The 27,659-nt window shown below is 36.8% G+C and overlaps 1 protein-coding gene across 1 annotated transcript in view; it reads right to left on the reverse strand.

Annotated features, from left to right (window-relative positions):
* Positions 1–37: 37 nt before the first annotated feature.
* Positions 38–27,659, reverse strand: part of LOC135946180 (protein Wnt-16-like) — a 32,430-nt gene continuing 4,808 nt past the window's right edge. Inside the window, exons 2-6 of the mRNA XM_065494263.1 lie at positions 19,727–20,040; positions 3,846–4,002; positions 2,872–3,130; positions 1,417–1,638; positions 38–863 (exon numbers count right to left, since the gene is read on the reverse strand). Coding sequence (XP_065350335.1) covers positions 762–863; positions 1,417–1,638; positions 2,872–3,130; positions 3,846–4,002; positions 19,727–20,040 — 1,054 coding nt within the window. The 3' untranslated portion in view covers positions 38–761. The remainder of the gene's footprint in view (positions 864–1,416; positions 1,639–2,871; positions 3,131–3,845; positions 4,003–19,726; positions 20,041–27,659) is intronic.

Consider the following 27,659-nt stretch of genomic DNA (forward strand, 5'->3'; position numbering starts at 1 on the left):
TTTTAATGATATAAAATTGGGGTAAAGGAAAGAGCAGTTTTTAGGGTTCTGAGTAACTTTTATTGCTTGTGATCTCTGCCTAAAACTACGATACAATGTCCGATTGGAAGGAAGTCGTGGACACATCAACTTAGATAACACTAATGATTGATTACAAGCAGAAGACTGTCAACGTTGAATTTAGTATTTTTTTTATTATTATTAATATTATTTGTTGCTGTTCGCTAGACTTTTATGTGTATTTTGGCAGGAGCGGACATTCAGTTGGATGGCGAAGTTATTTATTACATTGTAGAGGACACATTAATTATTTTTAAATATAGGTAATTTACGATGACAATTATTACAGGTACAAATCTCTACAACACATACACTCAGTTTTGCTACAGTTATTACTACTATGATTAAAGGGTTATACACCTAGAATCCTCCTGTCTATGTGAATTTCGCACTTTCCTACCGAGCACAGGAAAATTATTGATCATTTCAGCAGTCAAACTATTTACATCAAAAAGGAAAACGGAAGTATATCTACTGAGTGATGTTTTTATAGTGCAATAATTTATTAGACATTACTAGATTAATCAGTAAAGAAATAATGCTAATATACAGAGCTAAAAACGCTACGGAGAATGACTTTTTAAAATTTAATCCACGTTATATGGGGGTGAGTAGTAATTTACTTCGTCAGCAGCATTATTTTTGCCAATTTTAGATTCTCTGGACTATTTACACAAACCACACTCCACTGTTCCGAGCGCTCACTTGCAGGTGTGCAAATCAACTTTCGTCTCGCAGGTTTTGCATTTGACATAGCAGCACCACACAAACTTGCAATGGCACCTCTCGATGTGTGTCTGCACCTGCAAAAATGAGAGAGAAAATTTCATTTTTATTCAATGTTTCAAGGAAGATAAAGAAATTACGAAATGCTAACTGATAACAGTACGATAAATTGGGATAAATTTCAAATCCTAGAGAGAATAATTTGTTCTTTTTTCTAGAGCTGAGAATTTTAGAGGTATTTTTGAAAATTTTTAATTTTGAGGGAGTTTTGGAATAATTGGACTTTCATACAGGTTTCAAGAAGTCAATTTTTGACATAATTATCAATATTTCTGGAACGAAAAAATCCCTAAGTCAACCTCAAATTACAAATAAACCCATAATCTTATAGTAAAATGCAAAATAAAAGTATATTTATGCTAGCAATATTTAATTACGGATAAATGAAAAATAATATTTCTTAATCAACAAATCATTCGTGGATATAAATAATTTAAGCCCATGATGGAGCAAAAAATACCTTCTGCGTAATATTTAAACGTTTGTTCTTCCGACCCGCAATATTTATTTATATCCTTTTTGTTTTGTTGCACATGAATTTACTTTACTGCATGATAAAACGTCGTATACCTGAGTGTTATATCCTCGGCCGCAGCAAAGCAAGCCACAACTGTCGGGCCCTGTCGATGTTTTATTGCAGACGCGACCCGCGGTTCCAGGGATCCCTTTGTCGACGTCCTCCACGCAGTAGTTGGGTGACTTGTGAATATGAATCAGGTCGCCCTTTTTCACATTATTCTCCCGCCGCTTATTGGCTTTGATCTTCCGTCGCAGTCGGTTCTTGGCGGAGACCTGAAATTTTTATGAATACAGTGAACCCTTGCTTGAACAGGGTGTTGCTCCCTTTTGTCTCTATTGAACACTGCAAATCAGGGGTGAGAAAATGTCACTGCGCTGCAGTGAGAAAATCTCACCCCGCCGCATGTCAATGCTGCGCGGTGCGAAAAACTCACCTTTGACACCCCAAATATAGTGACATACGGCGGGGTGAGATTTTCTCACCCCTGACTTGCAGTGAATCAATTGCCCTGATAGGCAATACAATTTTAAAAAATGTATATAAAAGAAGGTCGTAAATTTGCTAAAAATAAATCAAAGTTAATTTTACGTTGACAAGCAACACAGAAGTGGCTTTAGGAATCAATATTTGAAGGAATTTTCCTATGCTAAGAATATTCAGGTGTAGCAAATAATTATCCAAAAACCTTCTAAAAATAGAATTTAAATGTAAAATAATTGCTCAAGAAAATTAAATGTCTGAGAGCGAATTTTGTTTTGAGGTGATTCCAAGTTCCAAGGGTGGTTTACATGGTTTTAAATATGCCTCTAAGCTCATCGGATACCTATATGGAAATAAGGGGAAAACATAGTCGAACATAATAAATTCTTAATCCTAGTTCAAGCAACATGAAATTCATTTTGTGAGTGTGGCCCCTTTTAATATTGAAATAATTATTTGTTGTTTTCCAAAGAAGTGAGTAAAATTCTTTTTTTCATCTCTCTTAAGCAAAAAATATTGACTCTTTTAAAGGTTTGTATTCTGTTTAGACAGCAGTTTTTGACATTATTTATTGATGATTCCCTCCAGAATTCCCAAAAGGATTCAAAAAATATAATGTTGTGCATATTTTTCTTCCGTACAAATTGTAGCGTTCATGGTCTGAAATTAAACAGCAGAATCTTTAATATTAATTTAATAATATGTGAAACGTTTTCATCAATCGACAGTTAAGTAGTTAAAGTATATAAATCATTAATTCTATGATTCTGTTAAGATTTTTTTCTTGATAAAAAATCAGTCAGAAAATTAATGTGGCGGAAAATCGTGCCACATATTCCGATCGGTAAACAAAATATCGAATTTCTTTGGGTCACCACGATATTAAAATATCCTCAGCCTCGCCGCAAGTCCAAGCCGCAGAAAGTGATCTCTAGAATGACTGACTGAACGAATAATTACTCAAATTGATTAGAAGTCCAAAGCAAATAGGTTGAAAATAATTCGGTGGCGTTCACCCAACTCACCTGGACAGCCAGGGCATACTTCTTTTTCAGTGCGTCGCCGACCTCGGTGAAGGATGGCATGTGGTTCCAACAGGTTTTTACCTCGCAGGAGCCGGACACGCCGTGGCACCGGCACCTAGTGCCCATTAGGGTGGACAGCACCTTGCGTCCGGCGGCGTTGTTGTGCAGGTTCATCTTGGCGCGGATGCCATGCTTTTTCTTCTTCTCCACCACGTCCACAAAATTCCGCGCGAACGCCATGCCGTACTTCAGGTTGTCACTGGAAATTGAAAAAAATAGAATATATGAATTCGTAATAAATAAATTAAGTTAATTCAGACGATGAGCTTTTAGTGTAATAAAATTAATTTTCTTAAAAAGATTGAGCTGTGAGTTTAGGAAACTCGACTGTTTGTGTATATGCTGGTAAATGAGAAATACAAAAATATTATAAATTGAAAACAATAAGTACCGTCATAGAAAAATTTATTTTTTCCATATTCCAAAATAAAAATATCTTAGTTCTAAAACCATTTTTTGTGCAAAAAAAGATAATTTTTGATAAAAAAAATAAGCCGACCATTCTGAAATTTTTGTAGTTGCCAACACAGACCAAATTTTGTAACCATTTAGCATCGAATTACTTTTTATTTAGTTGGTATTAGACCATTTTAACCTGAATTTAAATTACATGAAATGAGCCCACATGATGATTGGAAGGTTACAAAAAAAGACTATCGAAAAAAATTCCCAGCCGAAAAGTATGAATGTTTTCTTTTAAATTTTAAAATATAAACCCTCAACATAGACCTGACCTTTTGATAAAAGTCATTTCAAACTCACGTGTAGTTTACTTTTAAGAATAAAATAAATAATGGAACTGGTAAATTGAGAGAAAAATTAGATCTTGCGAGTAAAAAATCAAATTTTACATTGATAGTACTTTCTCTTTGCAAGGTGTTAGAGTTTCTGATCATGAGTAGTTTGAGACATACCTGCACCCTCCCCACTTCCAGCCCTCTTTGGTGCTCTGGCCCTGTCTGGTGGTGTCGCAATTGCAGTCGGTTAAATTGCCGGAGCTGCAGGCCTGAGTCACGGAGTGCACCACTCCAGCGCTGGAGATTGCGTAAATAAACGCTGTTTCTTTGCTTCCTGGAACAAAAAGGGTCCATTATGGAACATCTAATAGTGATACTGGTGCTTGACTTGATAAATATTCATTTTTTCCAAAAAAGGACACACAGCGCCTACGGCACGTGGGTCACCCATCCGCAAGTAGTGCGACCGCGCTCGACTGCGCTGTCTTCTTAGCCTCTGCGTTTCCCCTATTTCTCTCACGATTTAATACAGCCTAAAATCTCACTTAAATATTTTAGCTGAGAATTCCGGTTTTTCCTGATGAGACAATTTTTTCAATTTTACCGAAATACCACTGAAATGAGTAGCATATATGAAAATAAAAATGACGGCAAAATGGCAGAATAATCACTAAAATATAAGTTTAATTTGTGTCATTTTGTTACCTCAAATGAATATATGGTTAAAATTATGGCAGGGACATTATCATCCAATTAAAAACTGATTTGAAAATAGATTTGTCAAAATGATAAACAAAATATTGGGAAATCAGATAAATAGTGATAATATTTCGGCAATATTTTTTTATTTGTGGTCAAATTTGTTAGAATTTCCATGAATATAAAATTTCAAGTTCATCACTTCGTAGTAACAACAAGGAAATATGTATGCAACACTAAATGTGCCGCCCTATACTGATAAATCTTTTAGTTCTGCTCATAGCCATTTAATTTGGTTTTTAGTAAAATTTTCCAAAATAAACTCTTCAGCAGTCATTGCTCTTTTCGGTCCAGATTCGCTCTCTTCTGGTAACCCTCATTCAAAAATTTTGGCACAAAACATGTGTTACTTCCCGACTGGCATGCCAAGCTTGGCATTTTATGCGCTGCGCTGAGCAGAGTTTTTTACATTCGTACATGAGCGGGAGGTTTATCTGATTTAGGAGAACCCCATTATGTCGTGTAAGCTGTAGTCGTTAAGGTTTAAGATTCTCATCCAGCCTATTTATTACCGGCCGACAACATTTGAAATTTGATCTTTGTTTATTATTATTGTTGTTGTTGTCGCTGCCGCTGCGGTTCCTTTCAGCCGCCTTTCCACGCGGCGTCCGACCGAGCGAATGAGGAGCATGAATGGGATTTTAGAGACACGCATCAAAACGCAAAAAATATATAAATATAGAATTCGAGTGTGTTGAATGAATGAGTAGTTGGCATGGGCAATGAAGAAAGCAATATCCAATTTCATATTTCTATGACGGCAAGGATGTTTGCAAAATTTGCTGCACGTGTAGAAAAACTTACGAGATTATTAAGTGCCTTTTATCGAAGGAAAAAATATTTTCAGTTAGAAAAACGCACAACATATATAGCGTCATATTTTAGCAAAAGGGTCGAAAGTTGAATACATAGACTTTAAGTACAGTCATGATGTTCTTTTTTCTTGAAATTTCAGGAAAACAGCACTTTTCCCTGAATTGAGTTTCTTGTGTATAATTATTAACTAAAATTCCACTTCCCACGGATGGAAAATCCAGAATATGCTATAATTTCACTTTAATTTATTAATTTTTTTATCTCTTGTAAACATTTAAGATGTGAACACACCAAAATTTTGGTCACATTGTTACCCACTTTGTGCCTATCATCAGGACAAGTTTAATTCATGTTTGAACTAATAGTGTAAATTTCAATTTTGCGTCATTTCAGCGAAAAAATAGTTAGGGTAAAATATTTAACTAAAATAAATTAGCCATTTTGACCAAGAAAAGCTCTTTTTATCAGCTTTTTAATAAAGCAGACTAGAGATGCTTTCCGATTTTTATCAAGTCTTAAGTAAAAAAAATCAGCCTGCCTTAAATGGCTTCAAGCGGGAGTCCAAAAATGTGGTATCGATTATTGGTGTCTGTATTGGAAAAACTGGGCAAAATGAGGAAATGAACATTAATTCCAGACCAGGACGTACTGAATTTTTGGTTGAACGTATCAAAATCGATTTACTTCAATTCTCACCAAATTTACGTGTGAAGATAAAATGGTTTAAATTGTTGAATTGCATCAAATACCTTTTCCACTTTCGTTTTTGGACGAAGCGATGGGTAAAAGAGCTGTTATTAAAACTCAAGGTGACAGTCCACACAACTTTCCTACAAGAGTTTAGTGTTCAAGGTGAAGGAGTTTAACTTCAACTCAAAGGACATGATTTATAAATGACGGAAATACAAAAGATTATTTTCAAAACTTCGCTCAATTACATTCAAGTGGAAAGGGTTTCCTCTCTTTCAAATACGAATAATTGAACCTGTTTAATTTCTCTGCAGACTGAAAAGGTGGCAAATTTATTGCGAGTAATCGCTGCCTTTGCGATGGTGCCCGGGCATAAATCACAAAGCGCGTGATTGGCGGAGTTAATGAAGATAATGATCTGCGCGTGTATTATGGTCGGACAAAGCGAGAGAGAGAGAAAGATCCTGCTGACCGGCGCGCAAAAAAATGTGCGAAAATGTTTGGGGGCGGTGTTTATGAATAAACGCGACGCGCAGGTGGGAGGGATCAAAGAAAAAATTCCGTGGAGGTCAGGTTGTATTAAGAAGGTACATATTACTGCCGTGCTCGGGCCGCGCGATGTCTACTGGCTTTGTCCTTAGAAGGAAGGTGGACCTTTCAAGAAGGCAAACTCACTCAAATAACACGCTCACCACTATTACAATAGCGGCGATTCCAATGTGCAACGCGGAAATTTCTCGGAACACACATTAGCATTTCAAATTCGGCTGTCATAAATAATGCGGCTGCTCTTGTAATAAAAATCAGGCCCCTACTTTTTGCCGTGGAAAAAGGCCTAATTGCTTTTCCCCGAGCAGCTGTTGCCGGAATTTTCCGTTTTTGCGCTGCATAAACCCCCAGAGATTGCCGTTTAATGACTCAAAATAGGATATTAATTCCGGCGCCTTCTCCGATAGCCAATAAACCGGGCACGAGAGGAGCCGCTGCTGAGAGTGGCACAAAAAACGGCCAAGCAATATATTCGGCTAGGAGCGTCGTCTATTGGAAGCTGAGCCTGAGCCAGAGAGCACCTCTCGCACTCACATTTTTCATCTCCCGCCGGCAAAATTATATTCGCCGAGCGCATATTTGCGGTTGCCAACACATTCTCGTAAATTTCCTCCTGACAAACAGCGAAATGAATATTCCAAGTACGTCTGATTGATATCCAAAGTGGTATTCCTGCTCAAACCAAATCAGCTATATAATAATTTACTATCCAATAATAAACTTTTCAATAAATAACATTTTTCTAACCTTGAGTTTCATTTACAATAGACATGAGGAATTTGCGATTTCAAGGGAATTGATACAAGGCAACAATTGAAATTAATTTATATTGTTGACTACAGTTTAGTTGAAATAATTATCTCAACATTAGCGCGTAAAAATCAAATTTGAACCAAGTACATAACTGTTTCAATTTCAGATTTTGTCAAATTCCTCGAAAAATTAAGCAGTACTGTCAATTATTTTTTCTTAATTTTTATTCCTCTTGTCAATCTATTCAACTGTGTGCGTATTATGAGCTAAATTTACTTTTTGAGGAAATAAATCACGATTTTCAATTAGGAGACAGTGCTTGCTGCTTAGTATACAAACTTTGGATCCGCATTTTTGATGAATTTGAACGTCACACTGGTAGAAAATTGTTAATCGTCCTAAATTTTTAGAAAATAATTAAAGGGGGTGGCAAAATATCTTTTTTTTAATTTTGTTCTATTTTATCTGCACTTTTATCGGATTTGTCGGAAGCAAAAGGAACAATTTATATTTGCTTCTAAACCATGACGAGTTCCTTAAAGTGGCTGCTAAAGAGTTTTAGAGGCAAACACTAAATCTATTGTTGGAGGAAATTCTTTCAAATATTTTACATTTAAGAAAAGGATTAAAATTTAATTAACTCATTGTTATTTCATCAATTAATCCTACTAATATTTGCACCATAGTTAAAAATCATGCCATAAAATTACTGGATTCTCTTGTAATTGCTGCTACATACCCAATTTTCCTCTAATGAAAGGATTCTTTATGTTAGGTATTCGAAAGGTAGTTGGCACCTGCAGTAGCTGGTTTTTGACACTAATAGGTGTAATTAAATTCAGATTAGAAATCGGTTTGAGACGATTATTCCAAGGATAATTGGAGCAAGGTGCCCCTCTTGCCGAATTCCAGATTTCTATATGCCGACGAATTCCTTTCTTTCTTTCTTTTTGGCCGTGTGAAAATTTCCATAAAAGTCGGTATCAAGATAATCTCCACGCGCCTCTCTTCTGTGCGCGCACTGGGAAAAGGCCGCGGTGCAGACGCGCGGTGCCGAAGGGCCCGCTAGGTATATATCTGGTGTCGGTTTTATTGCGCCCATTAAGCCGTGGCTCATTAAATTGAAATTTATTTAATTTGACACCTTTCCCGCGCGATCGCATGCACCGGGAAGCAGCAGCAGCAGCAGCAGCCGCCGCCGAATATTCATAAAAACGCTTCAAAGCCGCATCGGTCGGTCGGTCGGTCGGCGCCGCGGGCGCTGATTTCCATGGGCCAAATACATACATATTCGGACGGGTCGTACACGGGAATGCTCTTGGCCGCGCCGGATTTATCTCCAAGCGCCGAGACGACGTAATTAATTTGATTCGGGCGCAGGCATTAATAAATAAATATACTCGCACGACGCGTATATTATGATTTTCGGGTACTTGACCCTTTCGACAGGCACGCTCGGATTAATTAGACATGAATTATTTTCGCAGTCCAGACGAAAGCCGACCCCATTTGCTACGCTTCCCTGTATTTTTTTCGCTACTCCACTGTTGAAAAATTTAGTCAAATTTTGGTATTAACTAAAAAATATTGTGTGGTGCAAGTATTTTATAGAAACAAATAATGTCATTTAATGACTATAAAAAAACTAGGAAATGAAAACACTGCTACTTTCCTCTAAAATATTTATCACTTTAAAAGATATAAATTTCACGTCAAGATATCGCAAAAACGGTAAAGTCTCCAAAAAATTTTAAAATAAATTCGCCTCTAAAAAGTTAGCACAGAGAGCTTTTGTTAAATATAACAAAATGAACTCCAAGTCGACTCATACAGGGAAATTCATTATTTAATTAATACATTTCTCCCTTTTTCCTCTTCAAAACAAAAAGGAATTCCTTTTCCCTCTTAGGATCATTTGAAGAAAACGATTTTGTTGTCTTCGCGCACATCTGCTCGACTCCTTTCATCTAGCTTGGGCGGCTCTCTCTCTCCTCTCATCTCCGAAGCTGCTTTGAACTTTGGCACCCACAGCGTTTTAATTGGTGAGCCGCTTCCATACCCTGTGAGTGTGATGGGTGTCGGAAATTACAGGGCCGCGCGCGGTGCGTGCAGCCTGACAGGCCGAGAGCCGTAATTATCTTCGCTCGCACCTCGCAGCAATTCGAGCCGCGCGCGCACTCGATATGTATTTGCATAAAAAATAATTAATACCGACACGAAAAGAGACTCGCTCGCTGCTCGGTGCGAAGGAATTACAGTTAATTTTCCACGCCAAGAGAGTTTCCAGCAACTGCCAAATGTGTCAGTCGGCGAGAAAGGGAATGCGTAGCCCAGGGCGACAGCTGCTGGGCAACCGTAACTGAAATGGGCACCCATCCACGCACTGACCACGCACAACGTTGCTCAACTTTGGTGTAAGACAAGAACTTGTGGTTGAATGTTGGTGTCCTATATTAAATTTAAATGGAGGATTCGTAAAAATGAATGTGATATTTTCAATTTTAGCTGGAGAGGATTTTATGAGATAAATACTTGGCCGGTAAATTTTTTGAAATATATTTTATTAAGGTCGGCGTACCCAGTTTATTTTTTTAACCATCTCAATACTGACCCTACGATCTTGAAAAAAAATAATAATTCACTTTACTATACCGCATCATCTTCAAATGATATTTTTTTAATTAAATATTTTCCTCACATATGCCTGAGCATCAAGATAGTGAGTCGAATAGTTTGCTGTGAAGTTTGTGCTATTCAGATAGTTTGAAATAAACATTATTAGACGCTCAAGATATTTGCAAATATAAAAAAATCATGTTTTTTAAGTAAAAAAGTTGAATGTTTCGTTAAACGGAGGTGAATATCACCCTGGAGTTTTAACACAAATTTATGCGTGCCTTGGAGACACTTCTCAGTGTGTTTTTTTCTTTAATGCTATGGGTATATTAAGTTACAAGAACAATCAAGTAGAAGAAGTCAAAATCCGGACTGTTCATTTCAAATTTTCTCTTAAAATAGCATTATTCTTGGAATTAAGGAAATTAAGTTAATAAATTGTGAGCTGATTTCATCAGCTATCTCCGATATAGCCTCTTAGTTGTAACTAAAATTTAATCGGTTTTATCCAATTTTTGTAATCTTATAAATCAGCAATATAAACTAGCAATCTTTAAGTGAGAATACTGCAAAGAAATTGCTTCTATCGTTTTAACGGTAATTTTGTATTGTTGCTTAAGGCGTCGTTAGTATGTAAGTAATATTAATAGCTTGATAAATTTTTCCAATTTAAAAAATAATAACCATTTTAATAGTGAAATTGAATAAAAACCACGTGCTAATTAACCGCGAAACATAATTGATGACTGTGCGACTTTGACCTAGCTTTCGATGGGCATGGCATGTAGAAACACATACTATTAGTTTTAATTCCGCGATTGTTTCGGCGTGTAGCCGGACTCTGCTGGCGTTTAATTTGGCTGAATTTGGGTGCAATAAAGATGGCTGGTTGCAGATAGAGGCCATTAGTGGTGATAATAATGACGATGCGGGGGCTTTAATGAGGAGGAGGACTCGCCATGGGCGGACCACTTCATTACTCCACTCGTAAAGCAAATCATTACACCATCGTCCTACTGCTCTCTCTCTCTCTCTCCCTGCACGGCGCGTCGGACAAATTTTAATGTGTGCCCAACTGTTCCGGCTCAGGCCCTGTCAAGAAAGAAATGAAAGCTTTGTTGCAAACGCAGAATTGTTTGGACGCAGCAATAAAAGGCAGAGCCGTGAAAATGAGACTGGTAATGGGTTTTAACGATTACGGCTAAATCGTAAAAACTCACCTTTTCAACACCATCCTCTAGTGGGAAAACTCCCGAAACACTACGAGGATTTACTAAAGATATTTGATTGTTTTCTGAGAAAAAACTGATACAGGCTTTAATTTCTCTCTTTTTTGCTAGAGCTTGACTTTTTAAACAAGGGACTTCGTCGCAAAACATTTGCTTTATAACCAAAATATATGCCACTTAAATAAAAACATCATTTATGTCGAAGTTATATTGTCTTGTGAAAATTTCATCAATGTTTCAAAAAATGTATTATGTATTTTAAAGTTTAAAGATGTGTTAAATAGGAAAACATGCGGGTAATTCTACTTGAGGTTGGATGTTGTCTATACCATTTTTGTAGGACACCATTTTGATTTTTAATAGGGTGCCGTGGAGGTGCCGAAATAACTAATTGTAAGTTTTACGTAAAAATGTGAGGCTAATGTCCTAGAAAATCAAGATAAAGTCTGGAAAGATCAGCCACTTGGTGCTTACAAAATTGAGATAACCCTGAGTTCTAATATAAAGTTTGAACAGCAAACTTTGTGCCAAGTGACGTGTGTTTTGTTTAGATGGCCAAAAACTTGTCAACTGACATGTTTTTTTTCAGGAATTTCCGAGTTTATTATTAAATTTAAAATGTATCAAACACTTGAATATTATTTTTTTAAACGCTTTCCTTAGTGCAGGAATATGCTTAGAAGGCCTAGAAATGCACAGTATATGGCGAAACTCTTAGTTTTCGAGATACATGAAGGTCAAAGATTGAAGTACGTGAATTTTTTTAGTTAAGCTGAAGACGGAGAAAATAAAAATTTTCACGATCAGCTGATTTTGAGGCGCAGAACATTCTTTGAGTCGCTCCTGATGTCAAACAAGAACACCAGTGTGAGTTGATTGAAAAGTGTGAGTCCTCCATAGCCCTTCATGAGCAATTGATATCATTCAATGCCCATGTAAGCCATTAGATCAACACGTATGGGCTCTTTGTTGGTTCGATCTGCTATTATAGTCTTCATGCCTCACAGAAAAAATAAACCCTTTGATATTTCAATCGTAAAATAATTTTTTACTGTTGGTAAAAATTCAAACAATAATGCGATTGCATATTATTTGCTCTATATTTTACATTCTGCGATGTTTAATTGGGTTAATAGATATTTTTCTGGATTAATTCAAATAATCATCAAATCTATTTTAAGAATCAAGTAAACTAGGGTAAATCTAGCTGCCGGCGTAGTGACTCAATCGTCGCGTTGATTGAAGTGCCGGAGGCAACGCAATTTGCCTGCAAGCCAGGCGCACGTAATGCTTTTTGCATAAGCGACTGTGTGCGCCAGCCCGCTGGGTTGACAGCGGGCTGCAGCTGCTGCACTCACTGTAAGCAACTAATTATTTGATAAGCCCTAGCGCAATTACCCTGCTTTGACTCGTCATGCACTTGATGTGGGATCAAATTAGAGCACACTGTGTCCAAAGGGCTCAAAAGAAGCAGAGACGAGTGACATGACACAGCCCGACACACGACCAATCTAAAACGTGTAGACCCACATGGACGCGAACCTCATTGTCATTCATCCGCTTTTGCGTGTGTCAAGCAACGGCCTTTGTTGCAACACGAGTTCAAGCTGGCTTTAATTGCCACTGATGTTATGTGAAGCTCAATAAGATAAACTCGACGAGACTTGCATTTTTTTTGTACGTTTTGCTTGGGATATATTTTTACTTATACATACAATTTTTGAGAATTTCATCATTATGAACTCGTTTGAGGGCTCGATTAATCTTACTTTTTAATTTTCATTTATAGTAAAAATAACAGAAAATTGGGAGAGCTAAAGTTTTGTCGTTTAAATTTGCAAGAAAAACGGCTTCCCAAGATGGCATTCTGATCAAGTACGCATAGCTATTGAAACGAAGCGAAAAATTAATTGTTCCTTGATCCTGATGTCATTATTGCCAATTTTAGAGATAAATTGTTGCTTAATAATTCTACGAACAATGGACTACTGAACCACTTGCTCTAACCAACAATAAATTTTTTTCTTTATTTTTGGCCTGCTGATGTCTTGAGAAGCTCAAGAAGACAAATTCAATCGTATAATCAGACTTGATTTTTTCTTAAATTTTGCTAGAAGATTTGCTCATAACGTTTTTGATATTTCGTTATTTTTTCCTGCAGGCAATAGGCACTTTACTTTCATTTTCAAGTTTCATCTAGTCGTGTTTTCAGAACTGATGTTGATATTACTGACCGTACTAATATTTTCTTTGCTCAATTTTCGGGTCCTTTTTTCAATTTATTATGAGAATAATCGAATAAACAAGGCTTTCATATAAAATTTTCCAATCTATTTTTATCTTTATTTCTATCAAGGCTCTTTTCCTGTGGATTTTGTACACATCTGCTCTATAAGGATTTTGAAACGGTTCTGGTGCGCAGTACCATCCATCGCAATCCATATTTTTCTATTATACAGTATATTTTCAGCTGTTGCGGTGAGAGGTCACCTTTGATTCCATCTCATGATTAACACCATTTTTTATAGTTTCGGCCAAGATCATTGGCACCTTAAAAATCTGATTTCCCCATTAATTTAATGTCACTCTTTTGCAATAAATTGAGCTTATATGTGTAAAAGTTTATCGACCCGGGTTTGGAGATATAAAACTCCTTTTAATATAGATAGCTCATCTTGTTGTTTGATCTGATATATTTTATTAAAGTGTCTGAGAGTCACCTTGTCCTGGCGTGAGAAAATTTTTCCTGTTCCTGGTGATTTTGTGGATTACAAATTTGATGGGCGTGAAATCATACGGACTCCACATAACGATATACATTCCTTTGAATCTCAACAATGTTCATGTAATTTTCTGCAGAGTCTTTCTGTACTTATTTAAAAAAATGAACATGTTGCTCATTTTCAAAACCTCCATTCTTGTTTGAGAATTGAAAAATTAATTTGGTTCGGGCTGTGAACTAGAGACAGTGTTGTTCAGAATATAATCATATAAACACGTGCAAATCTTTCATTTCGTAAAGGTATTTTTGGAGCCAGGTTTTCCAATGAGGCCTGGGACTGGCCAAAATTATGCAATGCAAACCAGTTTCCGGATCAATTTTGTTTTTCTTTTCTCCGAGGAGATATTAGAATTACTTCAATATTGGCCTTGGATTTTGGACAGATTTAGATTAGTAAAATTAATTTGTCTTCTTCAGCTATACAGAGATACACATTATTCCGGTTTAGTTTTCCAGGATGCACGGAATTCAATTAAATTGGAGAACCCCCAGATTAACAGTTCATTCCCTTGCGTGACCTTCGTTTTATATTTCGCCTTTCAGTCACTGCCGGGACAGCCGTTTGACAGGCCAGAGTTTACGGCTGATAAACAGTCGTATTTTCCCAAATCGCCTTGACAATCGGGCGAATCTGTGATGCCGATTAATAATATAGACAAATCCGGTGAGTAGGCTGGCGCGTAACAAAAGAAAAGATTCCGTGGGAACTAGACAGCCATAAGAATGTGGCCGCGCGGTAATAAGCAGAGGCGAGTTTTTTTCCTTTTTTAACCGAGAGTCACTAAAAGCAGGCAAAGGTTAAAGGGAAAAATTTATACGGAAAGGCAGATAAGTCGTCGTCGTCTCTCTCTCTTTCTCGCATTGTGACTCTCAAAGTTGTTTTCTTTGCATCTCACATCTAGAGAGATTGAAAAACAGAATCAGTCCCGAATAAACGCTGCTCAATCAGAACGCATGCACACCAAGTTAACCGCGACAAATGCGATTCGCTCTGCGCCCGCCATTAGTTTCGCAACAATGCCTCTTCTTTTCAAATTCGGCCCTCTCGCCTCGCGTGTCCATTATGATGAAAGCATTAGACGCGTTTTATCCTTTTTTGTGAAGCAGCCATCTTGCGATATTTCATTTCGGCGTGCATAATTCACGCTTTTTATTACCTTTGTGCATCATCATCACCGTCATTATTTCAGAGGGATCCATGCTCGTCTGATATTAAAGGGGAGGCTGCAGCGAGTGTCTCCAACGTCAACTGGCGCGCAGATAATTTTAAATATTCCACACAAAAACTGGGCATAACATGGGAATCGTTCAAACAATTCGAGCTTTGTGATTTCACTTGTTTTCAATGAATTTTATGTTGGTAAAAAATTAAAATCTTCTATATTTTTGAATGAATTAAAACTTGAGAACAATGAAAATAATCTATTCAAATCATGATTTTATATAATTTTATGACTGTATTTAACCCAAAACAAGAATAATAATGTTTTAATTTAAAACATCACGTATCATTAATAAACACTTGAATAATATTATGCCATTTTTTTGTAAGAGTAAGGCACCATAGAGCATTTGAAACATAATTAAACCTAGCAAATTTCTGTTAAGAGTGCCGGACCCAATTGGACGTGATCCAAAAGGTTGAAAATGTAAATTAGATCCAAATGGAGAGGAATATGTGAAAATTAAATTCAGATTTGACTCCTGCATGCTTATTTTTTAAATTAAACCTCTGCCCAGCACATCCCTTGGGTAATCAGTATGAGGTCACCCCGGTTCCCATTAAAATATTATTCTGCTAAATGAAATTTCTTTCACAAACTCACCCCTTGAGGTGGGTGCTATTATTATCATTTTGAAAATTAAAAAATTAGTCGTGTGTGATCACATCTACACCCAATCTGGTTCAAAACTGTGTGAAATCGATGAATTTGCAAATAAGTTTGATGTTTCGGAGTGCAAAAATTCTTTTTTTCATATTTTGAGTGCAATTTACTCAAAACAAGAAGCAAAAAACTTAAATCAGATATGTTATTCTGCATTAAATGAGGCACAATTAAGCCATCTTAAATTGAATCATATTTATGTTCTTCGATATATGCCTTGATTTTTTTTTAAATTTGACAATATTTAAGTGACCTTGAGCTTTGACCTACGAAGTTTGTCGACGTGGGCAAGTTACTGAGCTCAAAGTGTAGATTATTTAATATATCAAATTGTTTGCTTTCCCTCCATCCTAACAAAAATTACATTTTGTTCAAAATATCACCTTTTTCAAAAATCACAAACTCTATGGGTCTCTGTAAAATAGACATTCTTAATATTGACCTGAAATTTTCAGGTGAGACGTAGGTCTACTAAGGCAACATTTCACCAAATTTAATCAAAATACGCAACCTTACTAACAAAGTATGGATCCTGCAAATTATAATTAAAGTATATTGAATTCAATTTTAATTCTTTGTTAGTATGGCAATTTAACTGTACGAAAACAAATAAATAGGTTTAAATAACCAATTCAAACGTAAACATAGGGAGTTTGTTGTGTTGGCGCTCTAAGTGATTACAGGCGGCCATCAATCACCCTCCCGAGCAGAAAATTCTCAAGCGCTTTTTTACTGTCACAGTTGGACACGTGGTGTGCCTCTCGAATTTAAATTTTAAATCAGTCGCTCTGCTCCTGCTCGACGCAAAAAGGATAATTTTACGCCACCCGGAACTCGAGAGGATCGTCGTTGGTTACTTTATTTTTCCCCCGTCGGGCGTGCAGTTGACGCTGGGAGCTATGGAATTTTCGATCCCATTTTCGGTTGAGAGCAGGTTTCAAAAATCAGGTGATGCATAAAATTGGAAGTTCTATGGCAAGATAAGCTTTAAGTCTTCATGAATTACCTCCTCGAGCAAACCATCAACCATTATTTGTCACCCCCTTCGTGCTGCGCAAACAAAAAACTAACGATAACAGTATTCTGTACAACTATTTCACCTTGTTCTTTTGAAAAATAACGAGCTTAATACGTGAGCTGGGAATAGGAAGGATGGATATCGATGGTGACAAACGTTCATTTTAGAGTATGCCGTTGGTAAAAAGGGATAAAAGAAAAAATAAGCCGGAAAAAAATCCAGTTACTCAGCCAGCTGTCCAGTAGAGGACTTTGCTAGGTGTTTTGGGTGAGAAAAGGGGTACAGATTTTTAATTTGATCTCACACCTAGGAGAAAAATGAGCTTGTTTTTTAACTAAATCAAATGGCGATTTGACAAATATTTTTGTAACCCCCATTCTTTTAAAAACAATATTTTTTAATTACAATTTTACAAATCGGAATTTTTTTCGATTAATGGACGTTTTGCTGTGAAAATATATTAAAATTGAAAAACCTTAATTTCGAATTACGCCAAAAGGATAATAGAGAACAGTAATCTTGGTTTAATATTTTTATCCCTATTAATAATCAACTCATCGTGCTCTAAGTGACGTGATTATTGAAATATTGAGCAATAAATAGGTAAACTTATTAATATTTTTAAAGTCTTAATCAGAGAAAATTTCAGGTGAGAAACAAAAAATTCAAAAATGATATCAAGTCCGTTATTTTCTTTTTATATACATATAATATATATTTCAAAAGAGAATATGGCATATATATCTACAACGTTTCTACAATATTTACGAATTAATCAAATGAGGTTTGTGTATCTTCTCCATCGTATAAAAAATAAACACACACTGATGGACGGATTAAATCGAGATGATTTATTAAATTGTGCCAAATTAATCCTCAATTCGTTGTGCTCATAAGTACACAGACTGAAAAATTGCCAAGGAAATCCGCTTATGTACACTTTTGACAAGCTCATTGGTAGCTATTCATAAAAGAGACACCTCCTTCAGTATCAATGTGCCCCGATCTCTCTCGCTTGCGTTTTGTATCAATGGACGCGCAAATTTCAATCGAAATGCGTGACGCGCACAAGCGGTTACATCACTGCGAAATTTATGCACGCAGCGATAAAATCAGTGGGATGATGTTCGGCTTTACGTTTCAATCAATCAGAAGAATATATTTCCGCCTCATTAAGGCAGCAGCCAAACATGATTTGGACCCGCGGGCACCGAATTCGGCTTGTAATGAGCCCGGGGATGATCAGGGCCTTGCGTTCCAACCCGCTGGAATTTTCTCATTAGCAAATCCGCGATGTATTGTTAAACGCCAAACCTGACTTCGATCTGTTATTGAAATTAAATAGTAGCTATGTTGCTGGCTGTCTATTTTAAACATTATTTTTTCGCAATATGATGATATAAAAAAAACAGAAGAAATTGGATATTTTCAGGCTATATTATGATTGTGATGCTAATTTAATATTTTCTGCAAAACTTCCAACAAATATTCATTGCTTTAATGTATTACCAAACTTCCATAGAACTTCTACATTGTGAAAAAGACATTTAAAAAATAAATTCACTGCACAGTATATCTCATTTAAAAAAATTTATTATACAGATAAAAAAAATCTGACAAGTAATTTTCAATTCATCATATCAAAATATACTTTATTAATTTTTTATTTCACAGAATTACTTTGAAAATTTGAGAGTCCTTGGTTGAAAGGTTTTAACCCGTTGTTTCCTACTAACTAAAACGAACCCTATTTCAAGAAAAAGTTTAAAATTTATTTGTTGATGTTGTTCAAAGCGAGCAACCAAATATGCTATATATTTTCAAATCACCTTAGTGCAATGGATATATTTATTTTCATCTCTTCGCATTTTGTGTCCAACGCTGTGTGTTTTATGCACTCAGTGGTGGACGGACACAAGAAAACGTCTGCGCTTATCTGGCGCAGGTATCACTGAAAATAAACTGGTTATTATAATTATTACATGAGGCCAGATAAAGGCTATTAAGTCATCCCGCACAGGCCAATAAAAAGCGCGAGGTGTTAATTTATATGTATAAATGTTATTTTAATCCAGCAGACAAATTCAAATCCAGTCCTCTCTCTCTCTCTCTCTCTCTCTCTCTCTCTCTCTCTCTCTCTCTCTCTCTCTCTCTCTCTCTTTCATAGGGCACGGGAAAAAATGTGCCTTTTTTAATGCCACTGGTATACAGCGAGAGAGCAACGCAGATTTGCGCCTAATCCCCTCGAAACAGAACCCGCCCTGCAACATATCACATGTTCTGCCGGCTAATTATGAGTTAGTTGTGCGTGGCTTATGCGCTTTATTGCCCGAGATTTGCCTCTCCGCTTTTGTCAAACGAATTTACGACCTACATATCGGAGGGGCTCTCGCTGCAACGCGTCGAGCTTAAACAATCCATCGCGAATTTCAACACTAAACCTGCCTGATGAGCACAAAAATACACGTTTAGAATTATAAATATATACTAATGAGCACTTGTTTTGCTTTTTTATGAGCTGTTAAGGTCACAAACATGCAATCATTTCAAATAAGAAGTTGTGGAACACTTTTGTAATTCACAGCCCTTATATCTTTAAATCTTTATTCTTTTTACTATGACTCCATGGAGTGCTTTGACACCAACAATTCCATTAGTGGTTTGAATTAATGACCTACTCAATAAAACATTTGAGCCACCCTGAAAAGCATTTTTAAAGAGCATTAGAATGTTTAATTCATCTTTACAGTCTTTTAGACTTGATAAAAACCTTAAAAATCTTTGTATTGAAATATTCTGCAAGCACATTTTATAATTTGAAATCCTTTTGATGAGGCTTGCAGGACCAAAATGATGTGATATGAATTTTCCCATGCCTGATTGCTCGCTTATGTGAGAGTAGCCACTGTATAATTAATTAAAGCATGTCATTTTGCCTCTGGAGTGATGAAAACACTCACCTCTCTCAAGCGTCGTTCCAAACAAGTTGTTCTGGTCGTCCTGCGTGGAGCAGTTCCAGCGCTCGTGCTTGAACTGGTGCTTGCACTCAGCGATGCTCTTGGCGGCTCCGGCAGCCACCACAGGCATCAGGTTAGGATGCTGCAGACAAATCTCGATCTGCTGCTGCGTAACGCCCGGCAGCGATGAGCAAAGGGCCCGCACCTCGACCGTCGGGCCCGTCAAGTCCTCCGGCTCGGGGCCCCGTGGGCCCGTGGTCGGGTTATTCTGCGGGAGCGACGACGGAGATATCGACGCCCCCGACATGCCAAGGTACCTGCAACAATTTCCATTTTTCTTTCAAGCCTACTGTGAGAGCAAGAGTAATACATTTTAACTTAATAGCTATGTATATGTCCGCAATGTGTTTAATAAAGTATATTTATGCAGGGGGTCTACTACAATTTCTGGTTCACTCAATTATTTATGCAAATGAAGATTTATTTTGAAAATTTATATTGAATAACTTAGACAGTTTCATTTCCTCAAACAAAATAATAATTCATTTTAAATAAGTAATATACGTTTGTGTGCGTAAAAACATTAAATAAAAATAAATCAGAAGTCAAGGTATAGCCTGCTTACATTAGAAAAAAATGACCCACGTGAGCGACATTCATGTCCCGTTATAGCTCAAAGTATTATAAGGCTATAGTGATTTATCGACTCTTTTCCATTTAAATATTTAAAATTCAAAGCCGTCGAGACGTGAAATGTGAGCATAATTAAATTCTGGGTTTGTCTCATTCGTTTTATCTCTCCTTACTTGGCGACAATATGTTCACGTGCGAGTAGATCATCTAGGTGGGAGGCGACTCGGCCCGCAGATATGACGTTGGTAAATTCATGAATTAAACAAGTGCGGCGCAGACAGCGAAAAATCAAGAGGGAATGACGACACGTGCGAATGCGAATGCAGCCGTCTGCCAGGCGTAATATGCCAATCTTTAAATTTAACTTTATTACTGATTTCAACGTTCACTGAAATAATAAATTTTAATTTTATTAACTAAAGATTTTTTTGCCGAGTAGTAAGAGTATTTTTTTTAAAAAAAAAAAACTAATGAAACTGAAGAAAGAAAATCTCTTAGAACTTACAGCACTCGAGTGATTAAAATGAGAAAGCGGAGAGACCTGGAAAGAGCAATCACCCTAATTAATTAATTAGCTAAATGCGCAGTTTCCGCGAACATGGTATTCAATTTCCAGGTGGAGGTGTTTTTTTCCTCTGCGTCCATTGTTGTTTGCAACGCTGCACCGTAAATAATTGAGTGCGCGCCGCGCGCGAGCTTATAACGTTAATAGTTGAAAGCTAATCTCCGCTGTGTTGTCGGCGGCAACGGCAGCGTTGTTGTTGTTGCGTCCGTCCTGGGACTGTAAATAGAGGCATAATAGCTCGACTCATCACTAATTCAGTTGCAGCCAAATGAAGTCTCTCTGTTGCTGCCGTTGCACAATTTCCAGCCTCCGATTTTCATTCTTCCCTGTGCTCGTATGTGCCAAAATCTCCGAAGGTAAAAAAGGCCTAGTGGCTGGAAATTTGTTTGATTTTCTTTTATTGCTACAACGGACCAACGAATTTCCCATTATTATTATGTAAATACAGTAGAATTTCTAAATGGAAACCGAAATTAAAAAATAAATATACTAAAAATTAATTTGAATATCATGTATGGGGATAAAAATAGGCTGGAAACGCCAAATTCTGCATCTTTATACCACTTCAACGCTTCTATAGACGTGAACCCAAGTAAAAATATGCCATGTTTGTAAAAATGTGATTTTTAGAACCTGAAATTTGGTTGAAACATGGTTTTTTATCATGACGGCTGCCGTAAGGAAAATAATGTGTTTTACGGTCGAAAGCGGTATCGAAAATGTTTTTAATATGCGCGCTCGTGTGCGTAAAAGCGAGTGGCATCTGGCACTTTGAGAGTTTTAAAATTACGCCAGTTTAGGTGCGTTTTATTTGGCCGACCGGAGTCGCTTTGAACTCGCTCGAAAAGTGTCTGATGTAAGTCTCTAAATCCAAATATCCGAGTGTCTGCTCTGCGTTTAGTTTACTCGCCGGCGAAAATGAGCAAGGCGGATCTTGAGAGTTCTTGGAAGCCGCCGCCGCTGGCTCTTTTATTAGGGAGAAAAATTTGGTAAATTGCCCCCGAGTCGAGTGCGGCCATAAAATTCAATTGGGCAGGATGGCTCATTAACAGCAAATGTCAGCGTATTAGGCAATCCGTCTTGGCTCTACCAAACACCGCAGGTTAGCTGACAAAAATCACCAAGACAAAGATTTTTCCTTGTCCCATATTTAATTAAACATTTTGCGCCTTAAATGGCACAGCATAAACTTAAACTAAAACAAACTATGGACTAATAGCTCGAGAGAATGCATTTTCTAAAAAAAAACTGGTATCATGTGAAAAAATTAGTTAGCTGCTTGAAGCGATTATTGATGATTTAGTTTGGTCTATTTTTATTTTCCGATCTAGAACAGTGACATAAAAATTAGATTTAAATAATACTTATTTTGTTTGTCACTTCTACCTATGTGAATTTAAGAGGTTTTTCGGGGCAAAAAGTCTGTTTTAGATGGTTTATAATGTATCGGTTGTTGAATTATTTTTACTTATACGATGCATTCGAGAGCCTGTTTTGTTTTTGGTACTTCTTCATTCTCATCAAACTAATTTTTAATTTACTCACAATAGGGATATTCTTTTTGCACCATTTTTCTTTTTGGGTCAAAATGAACATATCCTGCGAGCTCTTGATTCGGCCGTTCCAACGGTGTGCAGATCTTGCATAGATCAAACAAATATAAAGCCGATCACGCGTCATTAAAGTGGCAAAACCTATAAATTATTACTATATCGATCGCCCGAGGGTTCAATTTTTACCTGTTCTAATGGACTTATCTGACCTCAGGGGTAATCCTCATCGTGTTCTGAGGGTAAAATTTAACCGATCGTGCAATTTTTTATTTCCTCGCAATTCAGCTGAAATAAAAAATACTTGTTTTTCAATCTTTGATCCATCTCTATCTCAAAAACCATAATAAATTTCCAATACTTAGAAAAAAATAATTATGCTGTCATTGCAATAATCAGCGAGTAATAATAAACTAATAATAAATTACTCAAATTTGAGAAATTAAAAAACCAAATATGAAAGTTATAGGCCTTCTAAATTTGAATTGAATGAAGCGTTTTTTAGCTTCATTAGAACTCGAGATAATATCAATTTTGAAAGCTTCAAGACGTCGATTTTCCCAGATTTCATCCTGATTTTCAGGAAAAATAGCCTCACATATTTTCATCAAGCTCGGCTATTTTGACACCTCTATAGCAACATAACAACATAACTGAAAATCAAAATGGTGCTCAACAAAAAGTTTAAAAAATGCAGACGATATCAAATCTCTCGTGGAAACATGAAAAAATTAAATCACTTCATATAAACATGTAAGGAATATTATTAAAAAATCTCCTCCGGCTCAAATCATTTCTGTTGGATTCACTTTGTAAGTCTTATAAATCTCTAAGGCGATTCGAAAAGCGATATTTTCTCGAGCACAAAAAGAGAGATGAGATGGAAAAGAAGCTGTACAATGCGGTCGGCATTACTTCATTACTAGAGGAGTATTATGGTCGTCATGATACCTGGGAGGAAGAGTGAGCAGGCTAATGCGGCTCACTCACAATGCCCGCCTAGCTGGGCCGTAAGAACATAATACAATGGCAATAAATACAAAGAGCCGCGCGGCTTGCCGCGTATTATTATTATTATCACAGCAAATAGGAGTGGTCCTTTTTCATTTCTTTCTTCTCACTCGAATTTCTCTCTTTCTCGCATACACATCGAGTCGAAAATCGAATGAAGGCGGTGCATATTGCCCAAATATTTGGTGTTTGGGAGGTTTTCTCTTTTTTTCCTAATCGTCGTGGATTACCAGATATGCTGTTTTACTCAAGGGGTCTCTCACTTTGAGTCAATATGTGAGCAGGTGCTTTTTTATGGACTTATTCACACACTGTAAATCGCTCTTTTTATGCGTCTTTTAAGCTATTGCTTTGTTTGAAATTCGTGCTTCCCTCATTTTTCAAATGGCACAGCTGCAGCTCATTTTTTTATTCACTCCTGGTTAAGAAAAAACAAATATACAGGTTGCTTCTCATCAACTTTAAACCCATAAATAAAAAGAAAATCCAGCTTTTTGGCGAGGTGCAACGAACGAGGTAAAAAATGAAGGAAATGATGAGTCACGACAGGGTTTGCCGCTGCCTGATGTTTGTTTTTATTTTGGAAATGGTTCTCCATTTTTTAAAAATTATCAACGTAGAGACATCAATGGCGTTCTCAGATGTAAATTGTTTATTCTATCCAGAGTTTTCCTGCTCAAGATTTGTTATTGTTAAACATTTTATGTAGCTAAACAGGATATTTAAACCGCTTTAAAAATTCATGGAAAAGCAATATCTAGGTGTCTCTGATAGATTACCTCTGATTTAGTTTGTACATTTTCTTTGTCCAGTGTTACTTTGTTATTTAGGTTTTTGAGGTCAATATTTTAGCCTAATTTATTAACGAAAAATATGATCTTTTAGATTTTACTTCCAACGTGTTAAAATAGTGTTTCTGTAAACTAGAGTGGTTTGTGTCATGTTTAATAATTTCTTCTATTTGTTAATTAGACAATGTTAGAAAAGCAGACAACTCCACTATTGCATTTTTGCGATTTAAAAGGCTAAATTAATGGGAATTTTTTTTTAAATTGATTTTAAATCTTATCCTTTTAAGAAATAAAACTTGGCTTGCACTGCCTGCAATAGAAAACAGTTTTTTGAAAACTGACAACTGTCTGAGTGAAAATATTTTGTCAATTTTCATTCGATAATTTAACAATTGCAACTGAAACAACTTGTGCGAAACTGGGTTGAAAGAAATTTCAATCAAGCTTAGCATAAAACATATTGGCCCAAGTAATTAACAGAGTATTTAGCAGGTCGATTATGCCCGTCGGTCGGCGGCTAATGAATCATTTGGCCAAAGTGGCAAAATAATTACTCCTCTATCTCTCGCGACGCGGAGCACAAATCTGCACACAATGGCTGCCGCGGCGAGCTGGAAGAAAAGGCAGGCAGGCTCTTATTAAAGGCCCGAGAGAGTAATTTGGATTTCATTTCATTAGGCTGCGGCTCCGCGTGCTGGCCGGCCGGCCGGCTCAGATGGAAATAATAATAAAAAAATCACGCCACCCGAAAAACGACTGCGCTGCCGAAGAGAGTATAAAACCTTCGCCCGCCGTTTTGTAAGTGTATTTATTTATTTATTTTAATCCACATGCTAAATGCTTTCTGAAAACCAGTTTTGTATGCTGCTCTCTCAGCGCGATGGGCGCACAGCAAACTCGGTGCGTGCGTCGAATTTGGCTCCGCCGCCGCCGCCGCCGCGTGCGATGATTTATGCAGAAGCGCCGAGAGTAATTTCGGCCGCGGCAACGCACAATTAGCCGCCGCGCGTGTAATTACGCTTCGGTGCGAATTGGACGTACGTGTGTGCTGTGCTGCGACCGGAAAAGCCATTGTGTTCGCATCAATATTTCCACACGCTCCATCATCCGATCGGACTGAGGCTACTCTTCGATTGGATGGTCATCAGCTTTCCTTATAAATTATTGCTATTAAAAAAATTAACCAAAATACACTCGGATGATTTAACTTAAAAATTAGTGTTTTCCAAAATTTTAGAGATAACTTGACTGTTTGATGGTGCAGAAGCAAAACCTTAGTTTTTATTGCTTGAAAATATTGCTGAATTTTAGTGTTATTTACTGTGTGGGCTTAAACGTTCTTAACACTTTTTTGGCACTCCCTGTTAAGTCAATCCCTGTTGCATTTGAATGAAGCAGTTGGCTATAATGAAGTGGATTGAAACTCTTACATAGTCCAAAGCTTTTCAGTTGATATTTGAGAACGTTAAAAATTAATGGAATCAACCACCAGCTCAGCTGAGATTGTCAGTCACAATTGGACGTGATTCAAAAGACTAAAAATATGAATTTGAGCCCATATATGTAGGAGATTTTAAGGATATTTTTAAGAAACGACACCAAGAACGGCCAAATTCAGCAAATTTAATTCATGTTAAAAATACCCCCTGGGGATAAGGGTTATTTTCAATCTTCTTGAAAACTCATATTAGTAGTAATCAAGGTGATCACATTGAAACCAATGGTCGAAAACTGCGCGAAATTGATTAATTTGCAAATGAATTCGATTTTTAGGGGTGCAAAATACCACTTTATTCCATATTTGGGAGCAATTGCGAATACCCCACTATTTCTTCATTCTTCATTAAATGTAACACATTTTGGCTTTTTTTAAATTTAAACATTTTTGTTCCCTTCGGTGTGGCAGGATTTTTTGAAAAATTATACCCGATTTTAGTACCTAAAAAGTTGGTCGGCGTCAGAAAGAATTGGGCATGAAGTGTGATTGCTTTAGACAACCAAAAAACATTTTGCACCAAATGTTAGCAAAATCCGATACCCTCTTGCCGGTATTCGTATCAAGTATTTCAATTTTATTCATAAATTTTATCAGAAAAAAGCATCTAGTGATGGGAAAGGGAATTATTACAAATATTGTTATGTGCTATCGCTACCCACCGTATATAAATATTTATAACAAACGAATTCAAAAACTTTTCGTTTGTGCTGATTTCATTTTATCTATAATTTTATTATCTCTTTTGTTTTGTGTTTGACTATAACCATCTTTTAAACTATTTAATACACATATATGTATTTTACACAACACGAGAAAACATCGATTCATTTTTAAGAAAGAGGGGTGAATATTCTATTAATTACAGGATTAATTTCGTCGCTCCCCTCGCAGTTGCAATCCGGCTCTCGTAGTTTTATTATGATTAGGTCGATGCTGCACTGGATTTCATACTCTGCGAAATAATAAAACGAATTGCATCATATTTGGCACAGCAGAGAGCGAGCTGCTGTGCGCGTTAATATTTGATCAGTCCAATGAATATCTAAACAGCTCAATCCCGCTTTCCCACTCGTCTGTTTTTCCACTCGCTGCTGATGGAGCAGCTTTTCAAACACTGAGCAAAATACGGATTTGCGAAATGGAAGGCGCCTTGTGCGTGTATGTCTTTTGCCAAAATTTGATATGCTGCGTAGGCGTAGAGCAGCTGAGATCTCTTTTTAAAGTGTAGCATTTCTGGATTTCTAGAATTTTCACATAAGAAAGATTTCCTGCAGACTCTATTCATGAGTCAAATTTCCAGGAAATTTAAAATGAAGCTTTACAGAAAAAAATTGGGGAATTTCCTTTTTTCTTTGCTTCAAATGATTTCTAGAATTTGGCAAAGCGACCAAATTTTCCCAGGTTGGCTTTAAAACTCGCGAGTAAAGTGTGCATGTTAATCAATCTACATAGACCATATACAAATCACTTGATTATTTTACAAAGTGGGAAAGGCAATGGAAAAATCTAGAAAGTGAAAGAAGTATTTAATCATCACGCGAACACTAAGGAATTTTTATTTTGAAATTAAAATTGCGAAACGTATGGGTCACTCTCCATAAACTGGTTTTATTGTGAATGATTTCAGGAAATTTTATGAGCATTCATCTCTCCATTAAAACCCAAACTTAGTGAGAGAGCAATCTCGATACGCGCATGTAGTATATAAATCGCTGTCAAAGTTCTCATAAAAATTTGCACCTTTATGATTTGCAGCGCTGGAGCCGTATAATAATCGTTTGGCAGGCGCTCCGACAGTATTTCGCCATTAAGAGCGCATTTTACATCTCGTAAAAGTGGAAAAACCACCCCGCCGCAACAATGGCTTGGCTCGGAGGAGTTTAATGAT

The sequence above is a fragment of the Cloeon dipterum genome, chromosome X (genome assembly GCF_949628265.1).
Source record: "Cloeon dipterum chromosome X, ieCloDipt1.1, whole genome shotgun sequence".
Classification (NCBI taxonomy): Eukaryota; Metazoa; Arthropoda; class Insecta; order Ephemeroptera; family Baetidae; genus Cloeon; species Cloeon dipterum.